Source organism: Rhinopithecus roxellana, chromosome 8, assembly GCF_007565055.1.
Source record: "Rhinopithecus roxellana isolate Shanxi Qingling chromosome 8, ASM756505v1, whole genome shotgun sequence".
NCBI lineage: Eukaryota > Metazoa > Chordata > Mammalia > Primates > Cercopithecidae > Rhinopithecus > Rhinopithecus roxellana.
In genome coordinates this window covers 133,318,207-133,344,634 of record NC_044556.1, presented here as the reverse complement: position 1 = coordinate 133,344,634, position 26,428 = coordinate 133,318,207, and the positions used below count along the sequence as shown (strand labels likewise).

The 26,428-nt window shown below is 47.8% G+C and overlaps 1 protein-coding gene across 2 annotated transcripts in view; it reads left to right on the top strand.

The window, feature by feature from the left end:
• The window catches only part of NMNAT2 (nicotinamide nucleotide adenylyltransferase 2), a 172,387-nt gene that overhangs the window by 124,117 nt on the left and 21,842 nt on the right, over positions 1–26,428 (top strand). For both annotated transcript variants that reach the window (XM_010368930.1, XM_010368931.1), the window contains exons 2-8: positions 7,987–8,075; positions 8,923–8,990; positions 11,537–11,615; positions 14,923–15,049; positions 16,916–16,996; positions 17,693–17,737; positions 22,791–22,867. In XM_010368930.1, the coding sequence (XP_010367232.1) occupies positions 7,987–8,075; positions 8,923–8,990; positions 11,537–11,615; positions 14,923–15,049; positions 16,916–16,996; positions 17,693–17,737; positions 22,791–22,867 (566 nt within the window). The remainder of the gene's footprint in view (positions 1–7,986; positions 8,076–8,922; positions 8,991–11,536; positions 11,616–14,922; positions 15,050–16,915; positions 16,997–17,692; positions 17,738–22,790; positions 22,868–26,428) is intronic.

Sequence of the window (26,428 nt, the reverse complement as noted above, 5' to 3'; positions counted from 1 at the left end):
TTTTATTAATGGGCAAATCACTCATGTTGTGTGTTGTGTCTGTCCTTGGCTGGACATCCAAGCATCCAGCACAGGCTATAAGGAAGGGAGATTTACCTGGTTCCAAGTGGCCTGGAATGACCCATGAGACACAGTGGACCCTCAGGGTCCTGAAGACAGGATGTGGCAATGGTCATGGGGTCCTCCTCCATGAGCACAGGAGCAAAGATGATGACCAAATGCAGAAAGGGTCTGACTTGCCTGTCCAATGTTAGAGTAATTTGGCTCTTTCTTTGGGGCAGAACTGATGGACAAAAATAGACCTCATTTTGGGAAGCCTGGCATGAAATTAAATTCCAGGGCCATAGCTACAGCTTTGCCAATGGGCTGGCTTTCTACCAATGTGCAGAAATGCCCTTGTCATGCAAGTTGGAGACGGTGGTGGAGTGGGGAAGGGAGGAGAGCCTCTTTTGTGGGTATTCTAACATGGCAGGGGCTGCTCCACCTGTCTTTAGTCCCTGGCTATTTAAAATATAATTTGCAGACCTGCAGCCTTGGTCTCATTTGGGAGCTTGCCAGAAATGCCGAATCTCAGGCAAGCGTGGGACTAGAGTGAGAGATGACCCCCTATAGTGCAAAATGGAAGGAGGTGCCCCCAAACTCAGTAATCAAGATAAACAATATTTTAAAATACCAAAATCACTGCCAAAAATCCATGACACACAAAATATCAACATTTTAAATAAAAGTGAGATCTGACTCAGCACTTAAACAAATCTGCCACACTTACCTCATGCTAATCTTGACTCTGATCTCAGGTTCCATCCCGGATCTCAGGTTCCATCCATCAGAATCTATATTCTAAAAAGACCCCCAGAGGATTCATATGTACATCAAAGTTTAAGAAGCACAGCTTTAGACAACATAACCCACAATGTAACAAACCAAAATCTTAGAATCTAGACAGCAGCAAAGATAGAAAGGTATGAGCAGAAATAAAGTTTCAGAAGCATCTAACTCCTCCAGCTTGCTTGCCGTTGCCTGGGTTTGCACACACCACCACCTTAAAATTGCAGTGTTCTATAATTTACCATGAACATTTCAAAACCTTTTTTTTTTTTTTTTTTGAGATAACTATAGATTTGCAGGAAGTTGCAAGTTTAATACAGAGAGAGCCCATGTACTCTTCACTCAGTTTCCCCTAGTGATTACTGATTACTTAGTCCATTTGGGCTGCTGTAACAAAATACCTTAGACTGGGTAGTTTATAAATAACATAAATTTATTGCTTACAGTTCTGAAGGCTGGGAAGTCCAAGATAAAGGCCCTGGTAGATGTGGTGTCTAATGAAGGCCTGTTCCTGATAAATGGTGCCTTCTTTTTTTTTTTTTTTTTTGAGATGGAGTCTCACTCTGTCACCCAGGCTGTAGTGCAGTGGCGCGATCTTGGCTCACTGAAACCTCTGCCTCCTGGGTTCAAGCGATTCTTCTGCCTCAGCCTCCTAAGTAACTGGGACTACAGGCATGTGCCACCAAGACCAGCTAATTTTTGTATTTTTGGTAGAGACAGGGTTTCACCATAGTGGCCAGGCTGGTCTCGAACTCCTGACTTTGTGATACACCCACCTCGGCTTCCCAAAGTGTTGGGATTACAGGCGTGAGCCACTGTGCCCAGCCTAAATGGTGGCTTCTATGTGTCCTCACAACATGGAAGGGCAAATGGGGTCCCCCAGTCCTCTTTTATAAGGGCTGTAATTCCATCCACAAGGGTTCCGCCCTCATGACCTAGTCACCTCCCAAAGGCCCCACCTCTTAATAGCAACATGTTGGAGATTAGATTTCAACATATGAATTTTGGAGAGACAGACATTCAGACCATAACAGTTATATTTTCTGTAACTATAGTGGAATATTGAAATGAGGACATTGACAATGGTATAAGGTATATGTATAGTTTATATGTTATCTTATCAAAAGGGTAGATTTACAGAACCAACACAAGTAAGCTATAGAACTAGCTCCTTACCACAAAGATCTCCCACAAGCTACAGCTTTAAAGTCATACCTACCCCTTTCCCTGACCCACCATCCCTAACCCCTGGAAAGCACTAATCTTCTTAACACTTTTTTTTTTTTTTTTAAGAGACAGAGGTCTCACTATATTGCCCATGTTGGTCATGAACTCCTATGCTCAAGCGAGCCTCCTGCCTCAGCCTCCCAAAATGTTGGGATTATAGGCATGAGCCGAAATGTCCAGACTTTTGAACAACTTTTTGACCATGTTATATAAATGAAATCATATAATGAGCAAACTTTTGAGATTGCCTTTTCTTCGCTCAGCATAATGAACTAAAGATTCATCCAAATTGTTGCACATATCAAAAATGTGTTCCTTTTTTTAATTTTAATTTTAATTTTTTTATTTTTTTATTTTTTGAGACAGAATCTCGCTGTGTCACCCAGGCTGGAGTGCAGTGGCACCATCTTGGCTCACTGCAACCTCCAATTCTCAGGTTCAAGCAATCCTCCTGCCTCAACCTCCCAAGTAGCTGGGATTACAAGTGTGTGCCACCCACCACGCCCAGCTAATTTTTGTATCTTTAGTAGAGACAGGGTTTCACCATGTTGGCCAGGCTGGTCTCGAATTCCTGACCTCAAGTGATCCACCCACTTCTGCCTCCCAAAGTGTTGGGATTACAGCATGAGCCACAGTGCCCAGCCAATTTGTTCCTTTTTATTGCTGAGTGGTAGTCCATGCTATGGGTGTACCACAATTTAGTTAACCATTTACCTATAGTAAGACATTTGGGTTGTTTCCTGTATTTGATTATTACAAATAAAGCTGCTGTGAACTATTCTAGCTCCTATAACTTTCCATATACATTTTAGAATTCTGTTGATATTTACATTTTTAAAAATCTTGTTGTAATTTTGATAGGAAATACATTAAATGTATATATCGTTTCGGGGAGAATTAGCATCTTGACTGTGTTGAGTCTTCCAATCCATAACATAGTATGTCCCTTGATTTTTTTGTTGTTGTTCCTAACCACTAGACTATGCCATCCAACTCAATAGAAGCGTGATCACCCAAAGAAATTCAGGATTATCAGCATCTTCTGCTGCTTGTTGTGGCACTGAATTCAAATATTTGTTCCTGTGTTCACAGAGGCAACATAGATATAGTGCATATGGGAATAAAGGGTTGAAGGCATCCTTGAAAAGGACTCTCAGTTAAGATTTAAAATACATATGTCTCTACATTTATTTAGATCTTTGATTTTTTCATCAGCATCTTGTAGTTTTTAACACACAAGCCCTATATATGTTTTATTATATTTATATCTAAGTATTTCATTTGATTGATTAACATTTGCTTTGTATTTTTATTTTGATTTCCACTTGTTTGTTGCTAGCATATGGAAATACATTAATTTTCTTATGTTGATCTTGTAACTTATGACCTTGTGATAAGTTATGAACTTATGAACTCACTTATTAGCTGCTGGAGTTTCCTTGTAAATTTATTGGGATTTCTAGGTAGATCATCAAGTCATCTACAAATAGAGACAGGTTTTTTTATTTTCCTTTTTTTATCTGTATGGCTTTTATTTCCTTTTCTTGCCTTCTGGTGTGCACTAGAACTTCTGGTTGAATAACAGCAATAAGAGCAGACGTCCTTCCCTGTTCTTGATTTTAGGGAGAAAGCATTCAATCTTTCACCACTAAGTATGATGCTAGTTGCAGGTTTTTGCAGATGCTCTTTGTCAAGTCGAGGAAGTTTCTTTCTATTCCTATGATACTGAGAGTTTTTGTCATGAGTGAATGTTGAATTTTGTCAAACGTGTTTTCTGTATCAATTGATAGGATCATGAGATTTTTCTTTAGCTTGCTGGTGGATTACATTGAATGATTTTTCAAATGCTGAAAAAACCGCCTTGTATCCCTGGAATATATACCACTTAGTCACAGTATATAATTCTTTCTATATATAGCTGGATTCTATTTGCTAACATTTGTTAAGGATTTTTGAGTATTCAATCACAAAGGATATTGGTCTGTAGTTTCTTCTTTGTACTATCTTTGCCTGGTTTTGATATCAGGGTAATACTGGCTTTATAAAATAAATTGAAAAGTGTTCTTTCCTAGGCCAGGCATGGCGACTCACGCCTATAATCCCAGCACTTTGGGAGGCCGAGGTGGGTGGATCACCTGAGGTCGGAAGTTCGAGACCAACCTGACCAACATGGAGAAACCTTGTCTCTACTAAAAATACAAAATTAGCCAGGCGTGGTGGCACATCCCTGTAATCCCAGCTACTCGGGAGGCTGAGGCAGGAGAATCTCTTGAACCCAGGAGGCAGAGGTTGCAGTGAGCGGAGATCACACCATTGCACTCCAGCCTGGGCAACAAGAGCTAAACTCCGTCTCAAAAAAAAAAAGAAAAAGAAAAAGTGTTCCTTCCTTTTCTACTTTCTTGAAGAGTTTATGTTGACTTGGTTTTAGTTCTTTATAAGTTTGGTGGAATTCTCCAGTAAAACCACCTAGCACTATGCACTTTTACTTTTGTAATTTGATTTGATCCTCATAACAACTTTGCAAAGAAGACATTTTACAGAAACAGTTTCCAGGTCCCTTGGACTGGACTGGATGCATAGTGAGATTAGTGAGGTGGCCGGGAAATAAGTCCAGAGCAGGAGGATGTTGGGCAGGGCAGGCATGCTAGACGTGGGGTAGGGTAGAGCTGGATTTGAATGAAGTGCTTGGGAAGTGAAGAGTTAGGAGAAGGCACTATTTGGAGAACAGGGAGAGTAAAGAAGGTCTGGTTTATTGCAGCAGAGGGTCTGTGACTGCCAAGGGCCAGATAGAAATGACCCCATGGAGGACTGGAGTGTGAAGGCCCAAGAGAAACAGGGAGAGGCTGTGCAGTTTCTTCAAATATCAGAAGAGATTGTTACAAGGCCTTTAATTTGACCTCAGAATAAGATCTGAAAACAAGTGAAGTACTACAACTCTTTTAAAAAGCAAATGTGGGACTGGGTACGGTGGCTCACGCCTGTAATCCCAGCACTTCGGGAGGCTGAGGAGGTCAGGTCACCTGAGGTTGGGAGTTCGAGACCAGCCTGGCCAATATGGTGAAACCCCATCTCTATTAAAAAATTAAAAAATTAACTGGGTATGGTGGTGCACATCTTTAATCCCAGCTACGTAGGAGGCTGAGGCACAAGAATCACTTGAACCCAGGAGGCAGAGGTTGCAGTGAGCCAAGATGGTGCCACTGTACTCTAACCTGGGCAACAGAGCTAGACTCCATCAAAAAAAAAAGCAAATGTGACACTCTTATCAGAGTGACCCACTTATTAAAATCCAAATAATGCCAAATGCTAGTAATAAGTTGCAGCAACAGAAAGTCTCATTCATTCCTGGTGGGAATATAAAATGGCACAACCACTTTGGAAGACAATTTGACAGCTTCTTAAAAAGCTAAACATAATCTTACAATGTGATTCATATGGCTCCTTGTGTAGATTCCCCAACCTATGTCTACACAAAAACCTGCACATGAATGTCATATCAACTTTATTTATAATCACTAAAAACTGGAAGCAGCAAAGATGTTCTTTGGTAGATGAATGGCTAAACTGAGGTACTTCCAGACAATAGACTATCATTCAGTGATTAAAAGAAATGAGGTCGGCAGGGTGTGGTGGCTCATGCCTGTAATCCCAGCACTTTGGGAGGCCGAGTCGGGCGGATCACCTGAGGTCAGGAGTTTGAGACCTGTTTAGCCAACATGGTGAAACCCTGTCTCTACTAAAAATACAAAAATTAGCTGGGTGTGGTGGCGGGCGCCTGTAATCCCAACTACTCGGGAGACTGAGGCAGGAGAATCGCTTGAACCTGGAAGGCGGAGGTTGCAGTGAGTTGAGATGGCTCCACTGCACTCCAGCCTAGGGGACAAGAGCGAGACTTCGTCTCAAAAAAAAAAAGAAAGAAATGAGCTGTCGAGCCATGAAAAGGCATGGAGGAAGTTTAAATGCATACTGCTTAGTGAAAACAGCAAGTCCAGAGAGGCTACATACTGTATGATTCCAACCATATGGCATCTTGGAAACGTCAAATCTATGGAAATAGTAAACAGATCCGTGGTTGCCAGGGGTTTGGGAAAAGAGGAGGCATGAATGGGTGGAACACTGAATTTTTAGGGACATGAAAATACTGGGTATGATACTATAATGAGGGATACAATTGTCAAAACCCACAAAACTCTACAACACAGAGTAAATCTTAATGTAAACTATGGACTATAGTTAATAATGTGTTAATATTGATTTGTCAAGTGTAACAAGTGTGCCACACTAGTGCAAAATTATTAATATAATGGGGTAACTGTGCATGGAGGGAGGTATAAAGGTGGGAAGGGTCTAAATATATGGAACTCCATATACAATCTGCTCATTTATTCTGTAAATCTAAAATGGTGTTAATCTAAGAAATTTCACGTTGAAAGAAAAAGAAGCAGCCAAGTGCCGTGGCTCATGCCTGTAACCCTTGCACTTTGGGAGGCCAGGGCAGGCAGATCACTTGAGGCCGGGAGTTTGAGGCCAGCCTGGCCAACATGTGAAACCTGTCTCTACTAAAAATACAAAAATTTGCCAAGCATGGTGGCTCACACCTGTAATCTCAGCTACTTGGGAGACTGAGGCATAAGAATTGCTTGAACCCAGGAGGTGGAGGTTGCAGTGAGCCAAGATCGTACCACTGCACTGCAGCCTAAGCAACAGGGTGAGACTTTGTCTCAAAAAACAAAGAAAGAAAGAAAAAGAAGCAAATATGGTGAGATAATTTTTTCAAGTGTTAAGAAATCCAGCAAAGTCATTCTGAAAACTTGCTTGTAAACTACACAGCCAGCCTTGCTGCCCAGGCTCCCTTCTACTTAAAAATTCCTTCACTGTAAACTCCATGCCAGATTTTTCCTCAGTGGAATAAGCTCAGGCTCTATTTTTTTTTTTTTTTTAGACGGAGTCTCCCTCTGTCGCCCAGGCTGGAGTGTAGTAGCATGATCTCGGCTCACTGCAACCTTTGCCGCCCGGGTTCAAATGATTCTCCTGCCTCAGCCTCCGGAGTAGCTGGGATTATGGTGCCTGCCACCGCACCTGGCTAATTTTTGTATTTTTAGTAGAGATGAGGTTTTACCATCTTGGCCAGACTGGTCGTCAACTCCTGACCTCATGATCCACCCGCCTCGGCCTCCCAAAGTGCTGGGATTACAGGTGTGAGCCACCACACCCGGCCTCTGTTGACATTCTTAAAAGGAACTTTTTTGGAAGTAAGATAGAACCAGACTTTTCAGCCAATTCTTAGTTTGCCGAAATTTATCGCGAAAATAAAATTGGGTTTGTCTGATAGATTTGAAAAAGCAATACTGCATACCTTCCAAAGGATAAAAGGCTTTTATCCGGCCAAATTTTTCGTCTCAACCAAGTCTAAGACGGTGGTCTTCTGGGTTGATTGCTAATTCTCTGTAATTCTCTACAAGGCCCTTTAAATTTGTTTTGGCGGTTTTTCTCTTCTGAATAATTAGATGAGGCAATCAGCACATCTTTCATATTATAAGGAGGCTTTTTTTTTTTTTTTAAACACTATTCCTCCACATTATAATTTCTGCAAGTGACGATAGGGGTAAATTCTAATCTGTAGCTCTAATGGCTGTTAATGAGGTGCTTGTTTTAAATCCCTCTGAGCTACACTGGCTCCTCCCACAGAGGACTTTTAAAACAGGATGAAGCCCCTTGAGTTCTAAATCCTTTTGCTTTGGGGGCTGAAATCTGGTTCTGTAACCTTTTGAATCACCAACGTTTGCTTTGAAAGTTGACATTTTCTATTTAAATGGCAAGAGAGATGGGAAATAAACCTCAGCATTACAGAGCTGAGCATATTGATTTCAATTATCACCTTTAATCCATGCCTTTCCTCTTTATAATGTGTGGATTTCTTCTCTTAATTAGAAAGAGCCAGGGATTATCTGCACAAAACTGGAAGGTTTATTGTGATTGGCGGGATTGTCTCCCCTGTCCACGACTCCTATGGAAAACAGGTGGGTTCCTTCCTGTGCCTTTCTCCTCCTTCAATTCCCACCCTCCCATCCCTGGCCTGATAGTTCCTGGCAGAAAAACTGCCCCACCTCTGTCTCTGCTAAGATTCCTGGAAACACAAAATGCCCAGGTCTATGCATCCATCCTGCTTCCCATCTCAGGACCACAGTTGGACCTGAGTGGATGGGTGTTGAAGCAGCAGCTGGAAAGACCAGCTGTCCATGACCATAGAGCCACTCACAGGCCGGTCAGGACTCACTGAAAGAGGAGCAGGAATACTCACTGGGTGTGGCTTGGTATGGTGGATGCCAGGTTGGCAGCTGGTTATGGGTTGAGCTGCATTGGGCAAGTCTTCTCAGGGTTTTAGGAGAAAACGGCCTATGCCTCTTATAGTCTGATTTAAAATTCATTTCCCTGCCCATCCCTCCCTACCACATATTCCGGCAAATCTAGGAGCTCTATCCATCATTCCCCCTTTCTCCCACAGATGCACCTTGGTGGGCTCTGGGAAAACTCACCTAACAAGCCAGAGTGAGTCATAAGACAAGGCCACATTTACTGAGTTAAGTCTCATCTCTGCAGGGCACAGAGGGGCTGCTTTGCAAATGGAGGCTCATCTATCGACCCTGTTGGGGTGGTATACACCACACACCCTTTATTCATTTCCTTTCCCCACCACTGTTCCAGGCCTGCCTGTGGCAAACGGACAAGTAAAGGGGTCACATCCCTCATTCCCTGTCACCACTGGAAAAAGGCTGCACCTTAACAATGGGTGGGCTTGGGCTGGTACCCCAAGGATGTTGTGGGGAACGGAGGGAGTCTCCCAGTGATTACTCTGTTGCTTCCCAGGGCCTCGTGTCAAGCCGGCACCGTCTCATCATGTGTCAGCTGGCCGTCCAGAATTCCGATTGGATCAGGTAGGACTGGCCTGAAGATGTCAGAGGCAGATGGCCCGGAGACTTACTGGGAGTGAGGTGGGGAAAAAAGAAGAGTTCCAGCAGTAATTTGGATCCTGAAAGGATGGGGAGGCAGGGACAAGATGCTAGCCTTGTGGAGGCAATAAGTAGACCTCCAGGGATACCTGTAACTTTATTTTTGAACCAAACTGTGAGGCCCATGAAAGTAAAAAAGAGCTTGAATGTTGCACCTGTTTTGGCATCTCTGAGTCCTGGCAGTGATTCTTGGAGCTTCCAGAAATATTACTGGGTTTTGGGTGAAGCATGACCAGAAAATCAGAAATGCCTCTCACTTTCATTCCCACTAACTTCCATGAACCCTCACTACCTTTCAGGGAATGTTCCCTGGCCTTTGCAATTTCCCAATCCTGAACTCAGGCTGCCTAAGGGCCCCACACTGGCCCCAGGAGAGAGGTGCGAGTCTGCCCTTAACGGCAGCCACACCAAATCACACCCACTAGGAGGTTTTCCTGCTCACTGCCTTTCTGGCCAGACGTGCTGCTAGGAAGGCACCTCCACCCCAACCCCTCCACTGAGCTTGCAGTGTAATTAAAGCAAGCTTCCACTAATTATGCTAATGATGTTCCCCAAAGTTCCTACCATTATAATTTGCATGAGAAGATGATGTTTAAAAAAAATAATAGCATGCCATGTGTGCTGTAATTTCCCCCTCTGTGGAAAAATAAGCAGCACCTAGAGGTTTCCATGAAAGGGGCGAAGTGACGGGATGCTGACCTCAGAATGAGGAATGCAGAGTTCGCCCGGGAAGAGCAGGGTGGGCGGGAATGCGAGCAGTGAAGGGAAGTGACAGTACTAATTCAGCAGTGATCCTTGCCATTTGTGCACAGTGATTTGTGTGAGAAGCACATGCCCTTTACAGACTTTCTCATCCCCCTAACGACAAAGCTTTGGTAGAGAGACAGCTGCTCTTTCTCAGGTGAGAAACAGGCCCAGAGAAATCAAAGGGTTTGAGCAATGATACATTGATATCTCCATAGGGAAGAAAGGATTAGAAATGAAGCCTCTTAGCATTGTAACTCCTGATCTTCTGGGGATGCTGAGGACCTTGAATAAGGGTCCAGTGAGGAAATCACTGGGCAGGAGACTGTTACTGCTTGGATGTGTTTAGAAGATTCTGGAATAATTCCCTCATTTATTCAACAACTACTGAGTGCCTACCACCTTCCCTGGGCTGCTCTAGGTTGGAAAATCAGAATCCTGAGAATTGAGATCACTAGGGAGTCTAAGCATTGCCTCTAGAGATGGGGGTTGGCTGAGATGGGGTGCCTAACACTGGGAGCCCATTTAGCCAGATGAAGTGTTTGTCTCTGGCACAGGTGCGCTTCCGGGCACAGGGCCTGGCTAGGGGGAGCTAGGCTCCGGGCAAACGGCAAGCTGACTCTCTAAGGGTTTTCTGCTAGTGGGATCTCATCTCCGGGCACTTTAGGTGGGGTGGTGGGGTAGGGTGGTGGTGTTAAGGGGATGCACGACTGCTAAGAAAATGTTTGCAAAGGCAGGGCATGGGGGCTCATGCCTGTAATTCCAGCACTTTGGGAGGCCAAGGTGGGCGGATCACCTGAGGTCAGGAGTTTGAGACCAGCCTGGCCAATGTGGTGAAACCCCATCTCTACTAAAAATACAAAAATTAACTGGGCATGGCGGCATGTGCCTATAATCCCAGATACTCAGGAGGCTGAGGCAGGAGAATCACTTGAATCCAGGAGGTGGAGGTTGCAGTGAGCCGAGGTCTCACCACTGCACTCCAGCCTGGGTGACAGAGCGAGACTCTGTCTAAAAAAAAAATCATTAAGTTGGCAATTAAGGCCCAGTGCTGCCTCAGTCTGGGGCTGGATCCCTGCTTACTTCACAAGCAGTATCCCAGAGGGGCTGGCCATTGCTGGGTCTGTGCCCTCTCATCTGCCTGCCATGCCTCACCTCCACACCCATAAAGCACCTCACTGCAGAGGGAGGCAGGCAAGACTGATTTTCGAGGGCTTGCAGCCTGGCCACCACTTGACAAAGGCCTGGCTCAGCTAATCCTTGTCACAACCCTCAAGGGTCCAAAGGAGGTTTATTCTGTAGGTAATAATAGGGGCAAGATGCTGTACTAAGCATTGTACACATAAAACTTACCGAGCCTTTCTAACAAGACCGTAAGCTCGTTACTGTTGTTATTCCCATTTTACAGATGGGGAAGGTGAGGCACTGGGAGATCACATAACTTTCCCAAAGCCACACAGTTGCAAAGAGTTGAGGCTAGAATTAAACCCAGGCAGACTGGCACCAGCATCTCTTCTCGTAAGCCTATGCCATGCTCCTCTCATTTTACAAAGGAGGAAACTGAAGCTCAGAAAAGTGTTTCACACCTGGGTTTTATCTGATTCAAGATCTAAGCACATGGTATGGCCAGGCCTTCCATGCTTCCTGAGCTATAATCTTTGGAAGGAAGCAATAAGGAAAGAGTATGAGAACAGAAACCAAGAGAAACTTCTTTCCTATGATGTTAGGGTGGACCCTTGGGAGTGCTACCAGGACACCTGGCAGACGACCTGCAGCGTGTTGGAACACCACCGGGACCTCATGAAGGTGAGCTGGGCTGAGCCTGGGGATGCATGAACCACCAGGGTGCAGGGGAGGTACTGGACCCACAGAAGTCAGGTAGGGAGAGGAGAGGGTGCTGCTGGCCTCTCGACCTGCTTTCAGCTTCTTATTTCTCTGCCCGTTGCGAGAGAGACCAGCCTGTGTACAGCATGAAGAACAATGAATGAGAAACCCCGAGTAGCACTAGGCGCTACTCCCTGTCTTCCACCCTCAGTCTTGACCTCCCATTTGGGGCGTTGCTGCTGGGTATGGTAGGCAGCTTTTATCAGCTGGGAGCAAGTTCAAGGTGGGATTAAGGAGACCACAGTGATAGGACTTCAGAAAGTGAGGGAGGAGGAGACTGGGCAACGAAAAGCAGGAGAAGAGAGGAGCACTTAGGGGAGGTACAAGCAGCCAAGTCCCGTGCCCCGCCTGTGGGGGCCCCATTGGCACTTCACACCTGCCAGTCATTGCACCCCATTCCCACCCATTCCTCCTCACAAGAGCCCCATGGGCAGACAGTGTCTGATGCCTGTTTTATTAGTGGGTAAAAGGGAGCAGAGAGGGGAGTCCACATATCTGAGCACACGCAGTGAGTGTTTGGTGAACACAGATAGGCGAGAGCTTCTGTATTCCCCACTGGAACCTGGTGCCTGTGGGCAGGCTGCAGAGACTTCAGGGCTGGTTGCCAGGTTAGAATGGCCTCCATACCAGCCAGCAGCACTGGCCAGAGTGTGCAGAAAGCACCCTTCCCAGATCAATGCCAACCCATCAACTCCACAGTGACAAGACGAAAAGCAATGCCACCGATGGCGAGAAGCCTGACCAACCAAGACAGCAAACAATCAGTTCTGCTCACCTCCACGGACTCTGCGGCAGAGCCCTCCACAGCCCCAGATAGCAGTCCACCTGGCACTGCCTTCCTACAGGGAGAGCCTCTGTCCCATCTGTGTCCTTGCTGCCAGAGGGCCTGTCACCATGTTCTTCCTGGGGAGCAGCCTCTGACCACCCCACACTCCACCAGCTGCACAGCCAGGCTTTATTTTAACAGATGTGGAGCTTCAGAGCTCTGTCCTGGGGAGCCAAGGGCAAGTGAGGTAGAGAGGACCAGCTGGCTGTTCTCCATCTGTTGTTTTCTCCCCCACGCAATTGGAGAAAACTAATTTCCCTTCCCTTTGGCTTTCAGAACCCTTCTCACACATCCTGACCCTTCTGGTCCCCTTCAAAGGAGGCTGACTCGGGGCCACACTGACTTGCTCCTCTGTGCTGGTCTCCACAATAGCAGTAATGAAAGGCACTGTGTAAGAGTGTATCAGTCAGGATAGGCAAAGATGTGCTGTGGTGACAAACATCCCTAAAAGCTCAGTGACTTCACACAAGTTTATTTCTCACACTACATGTCACCTGAGAAGTACCTGTGGGCCTGTGCTCTTTCTGGTTACACAGAAGCCTCAGGCTCCATGACAGAAGGGAGGAATGGGGACCCTGCAGGCATTCCTCAGTGCTGGCAATACTGGCTGGAAAGCCTGGTTATCATTTGTTGTCTAAATGCCCAGGCTTCCTGAACTCTACCTGTGTTACTCATGCCCAGGGTATGAGTCTGGGCCAGAGAAGCTCCACCAGGAGCCCCAGCTGTTTCAGCGATGGGCAGAGGCTGGCAAAGAATATAGGTCACTGCCGGCCCCCCTGCCTTGGAGTAAGAGCTTAGAGCTGCTTCCTAAGAACTCTCAGCCTTCAAACTCCTAGCAAGCATGAGGCAGGTGTTTCCGGCATGCAGAGTAGAACTGCCGCAGAGATAGATGCATGACTTTACAGGTGACTTGGGACAACTCTCCAATGTCAAGGCCTCTGAGAACGCAGGAGCCCATGGGGGCTAGCGAGGGCAGAATCAGGGAGTGCAGCCAGCCATTTTCTACTTCTCTGAGATAGAACAAGTCAAATGGAACCCACAGTGCAGCAAGAAGAAGAAACTCCTCCGCTACCAGACCAGTCAGGAAACAGGAATGCAGTGTTTTCTTTTCTGCTGGTGAAATAATACATGGAGGCAAACCACCCCTTCCACCCCACCAGCCACAGCTGGGAAAAGAAGCCCACCAAGAGGTGAAAAGATCCCCTGGTACCCACCTCAGCTGGCTCCCAGATGTGGTCAGATGTGACCTCCTCCTATCAGGAGTCTTACAAAGGTGACAGGTTACCCCACAAGACAAACGCCTGCCCTTCTAGGGCTCAGAAGGACTCGCACACTGCTCTGCCCACGGGATGGCCTGCGGAAGAGGTACCTAGAAGATCACCCCAGCCTTGGGCCTGGGGGTCCCCTGGCAGCAGAATCCGAATCCAGAAAGGGTGGCGTGCAAGAGTGGGTGGTGGGTACCCAGGCAACTGGCTTTTGGGAATAGAGAAACCTTGGATAAGCAGTGGTCCTTGTGAAGCTAAACAGATTGGGAATTCATTCTTTGTTTCTCTGTTGCCCAACAGCCACTCTCCCCGTCACCTTGGCCCAGTGGGGTTGCTAGTGGGTCAGCTGTGAGGAATGCTGTCTTATCAGCTCTGTGTGTTCTGCAGCACTGGCGAGGAGTAGCCTGGCAGATAACTCAGGACAATGGATAATGCACACAGAGTTTCCGCTTGGCTCTGGCATGTGTATTCACACTGAGCAGGCGAGAGAGTGCTCAGAACCCACCCACCCTGCTTCCCGCAGCACAAACACATCCTGTGCTGCCTGGCACTGCTCTCCCTCTTGCTTGGCTGTGTTACTGACAACTCTGGCCTGAAGAAGCCGCAGGTGGTGATCGTGCCTTGTGTTTGTATGACCTTTCCCAAGCTTACAGAGCCCTTTTGCAGACATGATCTCCTTTGAGCCCTATGAAACATTTGGGGAGGGCAGATATTCATGTTACACAGAAGGTTCCAGAATCGCCTGCTGCTGACGGAGCTCCTGCCATGTGTCAGGCACCCCATAGGCACTTTGCATATGCTTGCCTGTGCAACCCGACCACAATTGAAAAAGGCGGGTATATGGTTAGACTCCTGAGTTGAGGTTAAGGAGCGATGAAGTAACTGCCCAAGCTCACATAGCTAGGAGGCAGAGCCCAACTTTGGCCCCAGGACCCATTATAACACCACATCTCATGCTTTTCCCACTGAGCTGCTCCTGCCAGCCTAGTGACCACGTGATGCAGCTGGGTCTAGAACCATCCCCAGGGCTCTTCCTCAGGTCTGGGTGTCCTCTCCATGATGGACAAGCAGATAACCATTTGGAGATAACTTTGACTCAAAGTCATGTGGCTAATAACACTCTTCTCCCTCTCCCTAGAGGGTGACTGGCTGCATCCTCTCCAATGTCAACACACCTTCCATGACGCCTGTGATTGGACAGCCACAAAACGAGAACCCCCAGCCCATTTACCAGAACAGCAACGTGCCCACCAAGCCCACTGCAGGTAGGGGAACACTGATGTGGGGTACCCAAACCTCAGAATCATGTGGAGGGCTTGTTAAAATAGTGATTGCTGGGATCCATCCAGAACTTGATTCAGTAGGTCTGGGAGGGGAAAGAGGACTTGTATTTTTAACAAGGTGCTGCTGATGCTGCTAGTCCACAGACAATACTTTGAGAACCCTGAATACTGAGCATCAGAGCAAACCAGTCACAATCAGAGAGAGGCAGGTCGTGTTGTGCACTCTTCTCTTGCATTTAAATATAAACATAGGGCCGGGCCTGGTGGCTCACGCCTGTGATCCCAGCACTTTAGGAGGCTGAGGTGGGTGGATAGCTTGAGCCCAGGAGTTTGAGAGTAGCCTGGGCAACATGATGAAACCCCACCTCTACCAAATAATAATAATAATAACAACAAAAATTAACCGGGCATGGTGGCACATGCCTGTAGTCCCAGCTACTCAGATGGCTGAGGTGGGAGGATCTCTTGAGCCCAGGAGGCGGAGGTAGCAGGGAGTGGGGGATTGTGCCACTGCACTCCAGGCTGGGAGACAGAGTGAGACCCTGTCTCAAAAAAATACATGAATTTTAAGAAATAATTGTGTTAACTGGGAATTGAATGTACAAAATTGAGCATTTTTCTCTGCCTCTTCTAGGGAGGTTAAGGATCTTGCCCAGGGTCACACAGTGAGGAAGAAGCAGGGCCATGAGTCACACCCAGGCAGTCTGCACCCAGAATCCTCACACTCTTAGCCACCAATCCGGTGACAGAGAGCACCAACACATACCCCAGACCTAGGACTATGTGCCCAATGATGCTTGTGCTTTACCTGCTTTCTTATTTAATGCAGTAATACTGTGATATAGACATTATGTTCTCATTTCAAATAAAAAACAGATTCAGAGAAGAAAAGTGATTTGCTGATTTGTCACACAGCTCAAAAGTAGAAGAGCTAGAATTCATATTCAGTACTGTCAGGCTCCGAGGTCCATGCTCTAAAATTTTCTTCCAAGCCAACTCCAAGAGACAGATTCTGATATTACTTTTCAAGCCTGGAGACGATAAGCTATTATATTATTGGTCTATTATAAACAGGGTAATTCACAAAGAAGAGTCAGAATTTCACAGTTTGCATACAGCTACATGTGGGGGGCTCAGAAAATTTTGCTGGATTGGAGCCCGGAGGGATAGTTGAAAACCAGATCCCTCTCAGCCAAATAGGATGTCTGATGATTCTAAAGACCATCTGCATGGGAAGGAACGCCTTAGCCCAGCAGAAATGGTTCCAAACATGTACTTTGCTGAGTCTTCTTGGACGTGGGTGTAGCTGCCCAGTGGGAGGAGCAGCTAAGGATAGGCTTGGGACAAACCTGGGGAAGAAATGTTCATGATATAGAAAATGAAAGAAGCCAGCGGCCTATATGGCCTTTAAATGGAAAATCTGATCCAATTTATGTAGACATACCTGCATAATACACATTTAAAACATGAAAGAAAATAAATAATATACCAACAGGTTGTCAGCAGTTATATCTTGGGGTGGGATTATGAGTGCTTTAAGTTTTCCTCTTTATGTATTTCCCCCTTTTATATTTTCCAAGTTTCCAACAATGAAATAAACATAACCAGAAAATGGCTTCCAGTCTAGGGCTCACAATGTGTGTGCCTCAGACTGTGAATGAGAAGAAGAAATTTGTGCTGTCATATTTCTGTTCTTTCTCTCTACCCTCCTGCTACCTCCTGCTCCCCACTCCTGCCCCATCCATGCACCCTGATGTTTACAGCGGCCCCAATGGCGGGTCGACATGAATGCCAGTTGTGAGTGGTTCTCTCCCACTCTGTCCCTGTCTGTCTTGCTCTCTCCCATAGCCAAGATCTTGGGGAAGGTGGGAGAAAGCCTCAGCCGGATCTGCTGTGTCCGCCCACCGGTGGAGCGTTTCACCTTTGTAGGTGAGGAACTAAGGAACTTGATTCCCAGTCCTGTCTCTTTTCTTTATCTCTCCTCCCTTCATTGCTTCAGCAAAGATCCTCAAGCACATTCCCCCCACCGCAAATTCCTGTGACTGTGTGTGTGCACATACTTGTGCACACCGTATTACCCCACACAGGCATTGCACACACAAGAGCACATCAAAGACTCAGTCTTTCACATCTTCCTGCAGGCGCTTGCTACATTCCACCATGTGAAAAAGTTCTGCACCCTGAGTGTGCTTGTTCTCTAAACCAGGTAATCCCTGAGAGCCGGCCACCTCTTGTGACCCCAAAAGCCATCTCTGTAGGTTGTAAGGATGTTGCTCTTGTGGCCAGCTCCCTCAAATACAGAAACAACAGAAGGCGCTCAGCATGAGCATGTGTGTGTTCATCATTGACTCCCAGCCAGGCTGTCTCATTCTGAAAGCCCCAGCAATGTGAAGTGCCGCTCCTGGAGCAGGAGGAGAGCTTCCTGTCCTGACTTTTATTTTATGCCTGACTGTGCTCTCCATTCATCCTCCTCAGGTGTCACTTGTGCAGGGTGGCACACCACCCCCCTACTTGCACCCACCCCACCCCATCCCAATAACTCCTGCTGAGGCCCTCAGGCAGACTGTGTGTTGGGTACCAGGAAGCCGGTTCCCTAATGCCCTTCCTTCCTTCTTTCCTCCTTAGATGAGAATGCCAATCTGGGCACGGTGATGCGGTATGAAGAGATCGGTGAGTGGGGCTGTGAAAGTGGAGAAAATGGGGACATTTGGAGCCCCCTGCCTTCACGACAGGCAACATGGGGAACGGAGAGGCTTGAAAACATGGGGAGTGTTTTGCAGCAGGGTCTCCTCTCGGAAGAGGGATCGTTCCCAGGCTAAGAATGCATTCATAGTTAGCTCCCTTTAACATCTCTCAACTGGACTCCGGCCAGCTCCCAAGAGATAGGACTGGATCATTTGGTGATTTTTCCTTCAGAGCCTCTCCTTCCTCTGAAAAACATGAAACTTGAGCTTTGGCACCAGTTGGAAAGACCCTTCTTTTGAGCACAGACACTGCACACAAATGAGGCAGAAGAGCACCCCCGCCTTCCTCATTCAGTGCTTGAAGATGAAGAAATAGAGAGGGGACTGAAAGCCACCTCCACACCTCCCTTGCAGCCTTGGGCAGAGGCTAAGGCACTTCACTGTGTGTGAGGGCTGCCTGCCCAACCCAATCCCAGAGCAGGCCAGGGCGGGCCCGAGCCAGTGGAGGGCGGTTACACAGCTGTCAGGGTGGGAAGGTGTTGATGACCCCTACAAGCAAGTTGAGAAGCAGATAGGAACACTGGAATCTTCCCAGGGTTTCAGAATGGGCGAGACACACAAGTGGGAGATGCTGGGGAAAGGGCAGGGAGACACCACAATAGAGCTGGAGCTGGCACAGGCACCAGGGTACAAGAAGCGTCAGGGATATCGGGAATGCCTGGAGCTCTAGGGCAAGGCAGCCTGGTGTCCACACCCTCAGGCTTCAACTTCCAGCTGAAAAGGTCCTCCAAGCATCCCCTCCTGGTACTTTTCTGTCCAAGAACTGGAAGTCAGGGCTCCCACTGCAATCCTGAGAGGCAGGGTTTGTCCTGAGCACCTGGTTCTTCCTGCAGATCCAGCAGATGTGATCTCATTTCAAGGGGCTTCTCTGGGTCTCATCCTCTCGTCTGAGGTGCAGTGGTGTCCCTGAATCGGCTCAGTTGGTTTCCTACAACCATTTGTAAAGTTTTCAGGAATTTTGTGAACCAGTTTTAAATACAGGCATTACTACAAATTAAGTTACATTAACTTAAAATTAAATTGAATTAAAAACAAAAGGAATGAATACTCAAAACTCCTCACTTCTTAATTATTTTACTATATTTTAATATCCTTTATTGACCAGCAGGTACTCTCTGAAGGCCACAGGAAGGAGCACCCACCTTCCTGGTTGCTCCCCGAAACAGGCAGGAGCATTTGGCTCTAGGTTCTGTAGCCCCAGAACACCCAACAGGCAAGGATGGGAGTGAAGGTGCCGGGACTGGGCTGAAAGCTCCTGCACTCCACTTCCCTGCAGTTCCAGCCTAGCCATCACCTGCTGCCTTCCCACGCAGTCTCTTGGCCAGCAGAGCTCAGAGCAGCCTTAGGACTTCTCATTGTATTCCAATGTGTATTTCTCTTTCCTTAGTCCAGAGATGTATTGTGGCAAGCTTGAACCATGGCCTTGCTTATCTTCCCAGTGCCCAGGGCAGGTGGATCAGGCTTTCCCCACCCTGACTCAAGGAGTCCCCTCTGGGAGAGGACAGTGGTGATCAGTGTTGCACAGCGTACTGCTGTGTTCACTTCCATTAGCTCATGGCTACCTTGGGAGGGGCAGGGGCTTCTGCTTACTCTTCTTGCTCCATAGCAGCTCTGGAGTTATGGTGAGCCAGCCGCCAGGGTCCAAAAATGCAGCTGGGGAGTGACCTCTCACCTCTGGTTTCCCTGAGGGTCTGCCTGTCCCCTTCCACATCCCTGTGCTCGCTGAGAGGGAGGGTCTACCGGCACGTGATGGAGAAGGGACAGTGGGGGTAGAGAATGGAGAACACCTAGGTTCTGAGAAAGGACAGCTCAGCAACCACAGCTGTCATATTGGGCTCAGGTCCTGGCATGGTCCAGGTGGTGGCTGCGTGCAGTGGAAACTGGGATGGGCTGCAGGGCTCGGGCTTCACATAGCCAGCATTCCTGGGAGGGGAGTGTGGACAGAGAACGTGCATTCTGACTCGTGGCCCTGAATCAGAGTGACCTGGGGAAGGAGGCCGACCCAAAGAAACTGGAAGGGAGCTATGCTGCCTCCCAACTCCTGCGCTATGTGAGGCCCTGGGGCTCACATGTCCCCTTTTTTGATATTTCCTTGCACACTAAATGAGGAGGAAAAGCTATTTTCTCCTAACTCCATTAGCACCTGTTGACCCTATTTACATGCTCCTAACAGCTGACTGCTCCTCCAGGGCTGTCCTAGGCCACAGGCTGGTGGGCTGGAAACTTGCCTTAGCCTCATACGACAAACTGGGGGAAGTCACTGCTGCCCTCCAGCGGCCACACGTGGGATCTCAAGCCCTGCTGGGGCCGCTTGTCTGTGACTTAAATGTTTGCACTGGTCCTGCAAGAAAAGGTGCAGAGACCCCACTCTTGAACTCTTTGTGCTTTGGCTTAAAAAATAAAAGTCTCATATTATATTTTGTTGGGATAGTGCATCTCTGGCTTGAGAATAGGAAAGAGGTTTATTTTCATGCCTGTGTAAGCAGGGATTTTTAACCTTGGTACTAATTGACATTTGGAAACAGATGTGTTGGGGAGTGGGGCTTCCTTGTGCATTGTAGGATGTTTAGCAGCACTCCTAGCCACCACCCACTAGATGCCAGTAGCATGCCACCCTCCCCCTCCAGTCCTGACATCCAAAATCCAAAAATGTCCAGACATTGCCCAATGTCCCCTGGCAATTGCAAAATTGCCCTCAGTTGAGAACCACTGATGTAGAGAAAGCTGAGGGCCAGCACATTCCCTGTTAACATGACCATCTAATTCAGGGCTGTCCAATCTTTTGGCTTCCCTGGGCAACATTGGAAGAGGAAGAATTATCTTGGACCACATATAAAATACACTAACACTAGCAATAGCTTATGAGCAAAAAAAAAAAAAAAAAAATTGCCAAAAATATCTCATAATGTTTTAAGAAAGTTTACATGCTGGGTGTAGTGGCTCATACCTGTAATCCCAGCACTTTGGGAGGCCACGGTGGGCAGATCACTTGAGGTCCAGAGTTCGAGACCTGCCTGGCCAACATGGTGAAACCCCCTCTCTACTAAAAATACAAAAATTAGCCAGGTGTGGTGGTGGGCACCTGTAATCCCAGCTACTTGGGAGGCTGAGGCAAGATACTTGCTTGAACCTGAAAGGCGAAGGTTGCAGTGAGCCAAGATCATGCAACTGCACTCCAGCCTGGGTAACAGAGGGAGACTCTGCTCCAAAAAAAGAGAAAAAAAAAGAGAAAGTTTACAAATTGATGTTAGACTGCATTCAAAGCCACCCTGGGCCGCATGTGGCCTACGAGCCATAGGTTGGACAAGCTTGATCTAACTGAACGCATAGGCAGTCAGAATGACAGAGACGTGCCCTTCCAACAGAGAACTGACCTAGAACCCTGGGTGGCTCCAAGTGGGCCTGAGGAACAACAGAATCCCGGAAATAAGCTCAGTCTGCAATACCAAGCGTGGTTCCTCTCCACAGTTGGAGAGTTGGGCCAGAAATCCCATGGCGCAACACAGAGGAGCCACTGACTCAGGCAAACATTTCCCCCAGTGGCCCCTGCTGCAAGAGCAGAGGCCACAATAGCCACCACATGCCTCCCAGATTGCCCGGAAGGCAGCCTGCAGGACCTCTGCTGTCAGCTCATCTGTTGCCTCATCCATTCAACATGTCTGAGCACCTACTGTATGCCAGTGACTCTGCCAGACCCTGGGGCTGTAAAGATAAAGCACAATCCCTGCACACAAACAGATCATTAGACTAAGGTATGATAGACAGGAGAGAAGACAGGATGCAGGAATATTTCATAGTTATAATCCAGTCCTCAGTGGGACTCCCTGAGGTGGGAAGGCTGCCCTGACCCTGGGACCATGAGATGCTGGCATTGCCCACCATTGGCCCAGTGGCCTCCCCACTGCTTTAGGAGTCCCACCTAGAGACTCATTCCACAGCTGGGGACAGCTTACCACCTGAAAGCCCTCGTCAGGCCCCAGAATTAGCTACAGGGTCTAAGGCAGGCAGGGCTGCCCGCAGCTTCTCTCGTCTCTCGCCTGGGCCTCAGGGCTCCAGGGCCTGTGCTGGTAGCTGTCTCTGGAAGGCTGGTGGTACCCTCAGTGCAGAGCTGCCTCACTGTTGTCAGACAAGATGCCCAACAGCCTCGGCCTCTTGATGGCAGCGACTGCAAAGCCTGGGAGCCACGCCATGCTCCACCTTGAGCCACATCCTGGGCGAGGACTCTCCTCATGGTGTTCTCAGAATGTTGTTCCCCACTGCCCAGTTTTAATAAGTGAGTCAGTTTGCTGCCTCTTTTAAACAACAATGGGCCTCACTGGCATAATTCAGAGTGAGCTTAATGAGGGAAGAAACACAACTGACAAGCAGGAAGTGCGCCTGGGTGCCAGGAAAAGTACGGGCACTGGGAGGGGCCTCAGCCTTGCTTCTCAAGCCATTTGCTAGGGATAGTGGCCATGTGACACATTTTATACACTCAGCTACCTCAAGGTACATTCAATGTCCCCTCACACCCCCTCCCATGTCAGGCAGACAAACCCCAGACAACGCACAGAAACAGAGAATCCAAACTCCGTTGACGTTTGAGCCTGACAGGGAGCAAGAGAGTACCTCAGACCTTAGACAAGATGCATAGCTGGCTCAGCCACTGTTACAAAAACGATCATAAGCCATCCTGGCTTAGCCCTCAAAGTTCCACGTCCTGGGAAAGCCAGGGCAGTCCATCACCCCCTATGCCCTACTCTCCTTGCATGAATAATTCCTCCCACAGGGGAGGAAGGTGGTCTGGAAATGAGCCCGAGGGAGAGGTGAGCAGGGGTTTCTGCACTGCACACACTCAGGGGCAGGGGCACCTGGGAGAACTGGGTCCCACAGCCCCAGAGGTGGGAGAGTTACGTATTCACCAGGGGAAGAAGGCTGAGGGTTTAATACTTCCCAGGCCTTCACTTACTCCCTTTGCAAACTTTGTTCCCCTTCCTCAGAGCTGCGGATCCTGCTGCTGTGTGGTAGTGACCTGCTGGAGTCCTTCTGCATCCCAGGGCTCTGGAATGAGGCAGACGTGAGTAGTAAGGTTATTGCCCGGCACCCAGCTGGGACTGGCAGGGATGGGAAGGGTACATTTGATTTTGGCCTCCCGTCTTCACTTCTTCTGAGCTCCTAAGAGGGCAGTCCATTCACATCACTATGGTAGAAAATTCTCACCTACCCCCAAGCTTTATCTCCTACTGCATTTTTACACTTACTCCTCCTCAAGCTTGCTCCAGTAAAGCCCCTGGGAAAGAAGCAAGCTGAGTCATGCAGTATCTGGCTCCAAATAGTGCTGGGGTATGCATGTTTTGCAGGTGAGAAGGAAGGGAGAAAAAAAAATCTTTGCCCTTTTGAGATTATTGTGTTTTGTTTTCCTTTGATTCCTTTTGAAGAGGTGGTAAATACCACCCTGGAATCCCCTCAACAAGGGACAATTGGTCCAGAGGGGAGAAGTTCATGGCAAGAGGTCAGCAGGATCCTTGGCAATTGACTCGGCATGGAGAGAACCAGGAGGTTAAACTTACACCACTTAGGAGCTCAGTGACACCTTCTGTTGCCGGATCTGACTGTGATGATCTCAAACCAGCTCACCCATAAATGACTCACTCTTCACACATACATTCATTCTTATCCCTTCATTAATTCCTTCATCTGGTAGCCTAAGCTAATGCTAGCTCCCAAACCCATAGCTGTATGCACATTGAATTCCCAAGGCAACAATTCTAGACGTAGTGCTTTTTGATTAACTTGCTATGTGACTCTAGACCTGCCTCAGTTTGTTGTTGTTGTTGTTGTTGTTGTTGTTTTTTAATCTATAAAATCTATAGAATGTTATCTACAGCGTTCTGAGATTTTAAAGAAACATTGTACCACACAATCCTTGTCCCCAAGTAAAAGGTGGCATGACATACACATATGAAATATTTTCAGGTACATTTGTGTGTCTCTGGACAGAGAGAGAGAGTCAGGACAGAGGCAGAACAGGGTCAGGCTCAAGATTCGAGTTCTACTCCAACACAACTCATGACAAAATATATTGCCTTTTTTTTTACTTGTTTTTGAGACGGAGTCACTCTGTCGCCCAGGCTGGAGTGCAATGGTGTGATCTCGGCTCACTGCAACCTCCACCCCCCAGGTTCAAGCGATTCTTCTACCTCAGCCTCCCAGGCACCTGGAATTACAGGCACTCGCCACCATGCCCAGCTAACTTTTGTATTTTTAGTAGAGACGGGGTTTTGCCATGTTGGCCAGGCTGGTCTTGAACCCCTGACCTCAGGTGGTCTGCCTGCCTCGGCCTCCCAAAGCGCTGGGATTACAGGCGTGAGCCACTGTTCCCTGCCAACAAAATATATTCTGAGGTTCAGTTTTTGCATCCCTGAAATGAGCCTAATAAGAGTGCCGACATCCCCTGGGTTTGGAAGGCTTAAATGGTATTGTGTTTTGAAAGTGCCTTGCCCCTGCACCTGACACACAGTCACGCTCAGCAAAGCTAATAAGTGAATTTACCTAGACACACAGATACACACGAAGCTATGCAAGGTGAAGGGCATAAATGCTAACATGCTGTGGGATAACCAAGATGGGAGGGAAAGTTTCCAGGAAGTAAAGTATACTGTGTGAAATATACAGTCCTCTCCACCCTGGAACCATTTCCTACCTCCTTTCAGGCAGGAAATTTTAAACCTCCTTTCAGTTCTAAATTAAGTGGCTTAATTAGCTTTGCTTTCCTCGATAATTCACAAGGAGCTGTGAAAGTCAAAAGTAATGTGGCAAAGTTCTGCACAAGAGCTCATCAAAGCTTTTTCAAGAATCCAGGCAAACCTGGGCAATCGCCTGGGGCCCCATTTTATTGGGGAGGCCTGGGCCATCCTGGAGGAATTTAGAGAGACAAGGTCAGCAGCTGTGGCACAGCCTGGAGTGCTGTGGAGCAGGAATCCCTGGGGGCTATTACTAAGTGTGATGGGTGAGGAGCCTCCTCTCAGGGGCAGACCCAGGCTTCCTGGAACCTGAAACTTACACAATTTGGGGCCTTGCTGCAGGCCAGTCCCTCTCTGCTCCTCCCAGTTAGATTGCTGACTTAGATTGCAGGTCCTCTAACTTCTCTCCAAAACGGCTGGTCTTGGTGTTGTCAGATACCGACATTATAGGACCAGGGGGAAGAGCCGCAGGTCTCTCCTTTTCTGGTTGATCCCTGGTGCTGAGACCAGGGTTGGTTGGGTAAGACAGAAAATCTGAGAAACCAGTAGCTGTTGATTTACCAGGGATGTGACAGCAGAGGTGGAATGAACTCATTGGGTCAAATATGTTCCCACTTGACCACCTGGCAAGTCCCAGCCCCAACCCTCTTCCCTTTCTGGATTCCCCAGGGAGATCATAGAATTTCTGTCCCATCTGGGTGGTTGTGGGAAAAGGGGAGGGATTCTCCTATCCCATTTCCAATCACCATCTGAGATGGATGACTTTGGAACATCCGCTGGAAGCCAGGGACAGATGGGATAATGAACCAACAGCAAGATCAGGTGATCAACTAATCCCCGTTTCTGCAAGACTTACCCAGTTTTAAAATGGAAATACTAGGCCAGGCGCGGTGGCTCACACCTGTAATCCCAGCACTTTGGGAGGCCGAGGTGGGCGGATCACAAGGTCAGGAGATCGAGACCATCCTGGCTAACATGTTGAAACCTCCGTCTCTGCTAAAAATACAAAAAATTAGCTGGGCGTGGTGGGGGGCGCCTGTAGTCCCAGTACTTGGGAGGCTGAGGCAGGAGAATTGCTTGAACCCAGGAGGCAAAGATTGCAGGAGCTGAGATCACACCATTGCACTCCCGCCTGGGTGACAGAGCAAGACTCTGTCTAAAAAATAAAATAAAATAAAATAAAAACCGGAAATACTTATATCGTGGGACCTCCCTCAGTCCCGGGTTAGCCACCCTGGAGTCCCAGGACACCCAGCCTAGCTATGCACAGTGGGTACCACGTCCCAGGCCAGTAGGGACCCACATCTAGCTTGTCCAGGGTGGTGAGAAATCCAGTCCCCTGCAGAGGCAGAAGGATTTGGGTGAAGCAGACCCTCAAGCTTCCTCCAGAGGGCTTTCTGGAGCCTAGAGCAGACCTGCTTCCACATCCTGCCAGCCAACTGCTCAGTCCCCTGCTTCAACTGAGCCCAAGTGATCCTTAGAGGTCCTTAGAATCACTGAGTCTGAGACAGAGGGGGGAAAGTTTCAAGAAGCTGTTTCCTCACATAATGAGTGTGAATCTCAGCCTACGACAGAGGTGTGCCGGAAATATCATGTTAATGTATTTACATCAAATTAACATACCAGTCCAAATCCCTATCCCACAGGGATGGTGGTAATTTAGTCTCAGCCATTACTAATTAACAGACCTGAAAGGCTCTTGCACACCCCGAACATGAGGACAGTCCTTCAATTTCAGTTCACCATGGTCACCACAGACATCTTCCCTGTCCAAGCCTTTGTGGTCCCTTGAAGTCAAAGGTGCCCTGCTCCACACCCACCTGGAGCAGGAAACTCCTGGCTGAGTCTGGAGGCCTCGTGCTGGGCCCCATTGTGATCACCAGGCCCGTTCTCCT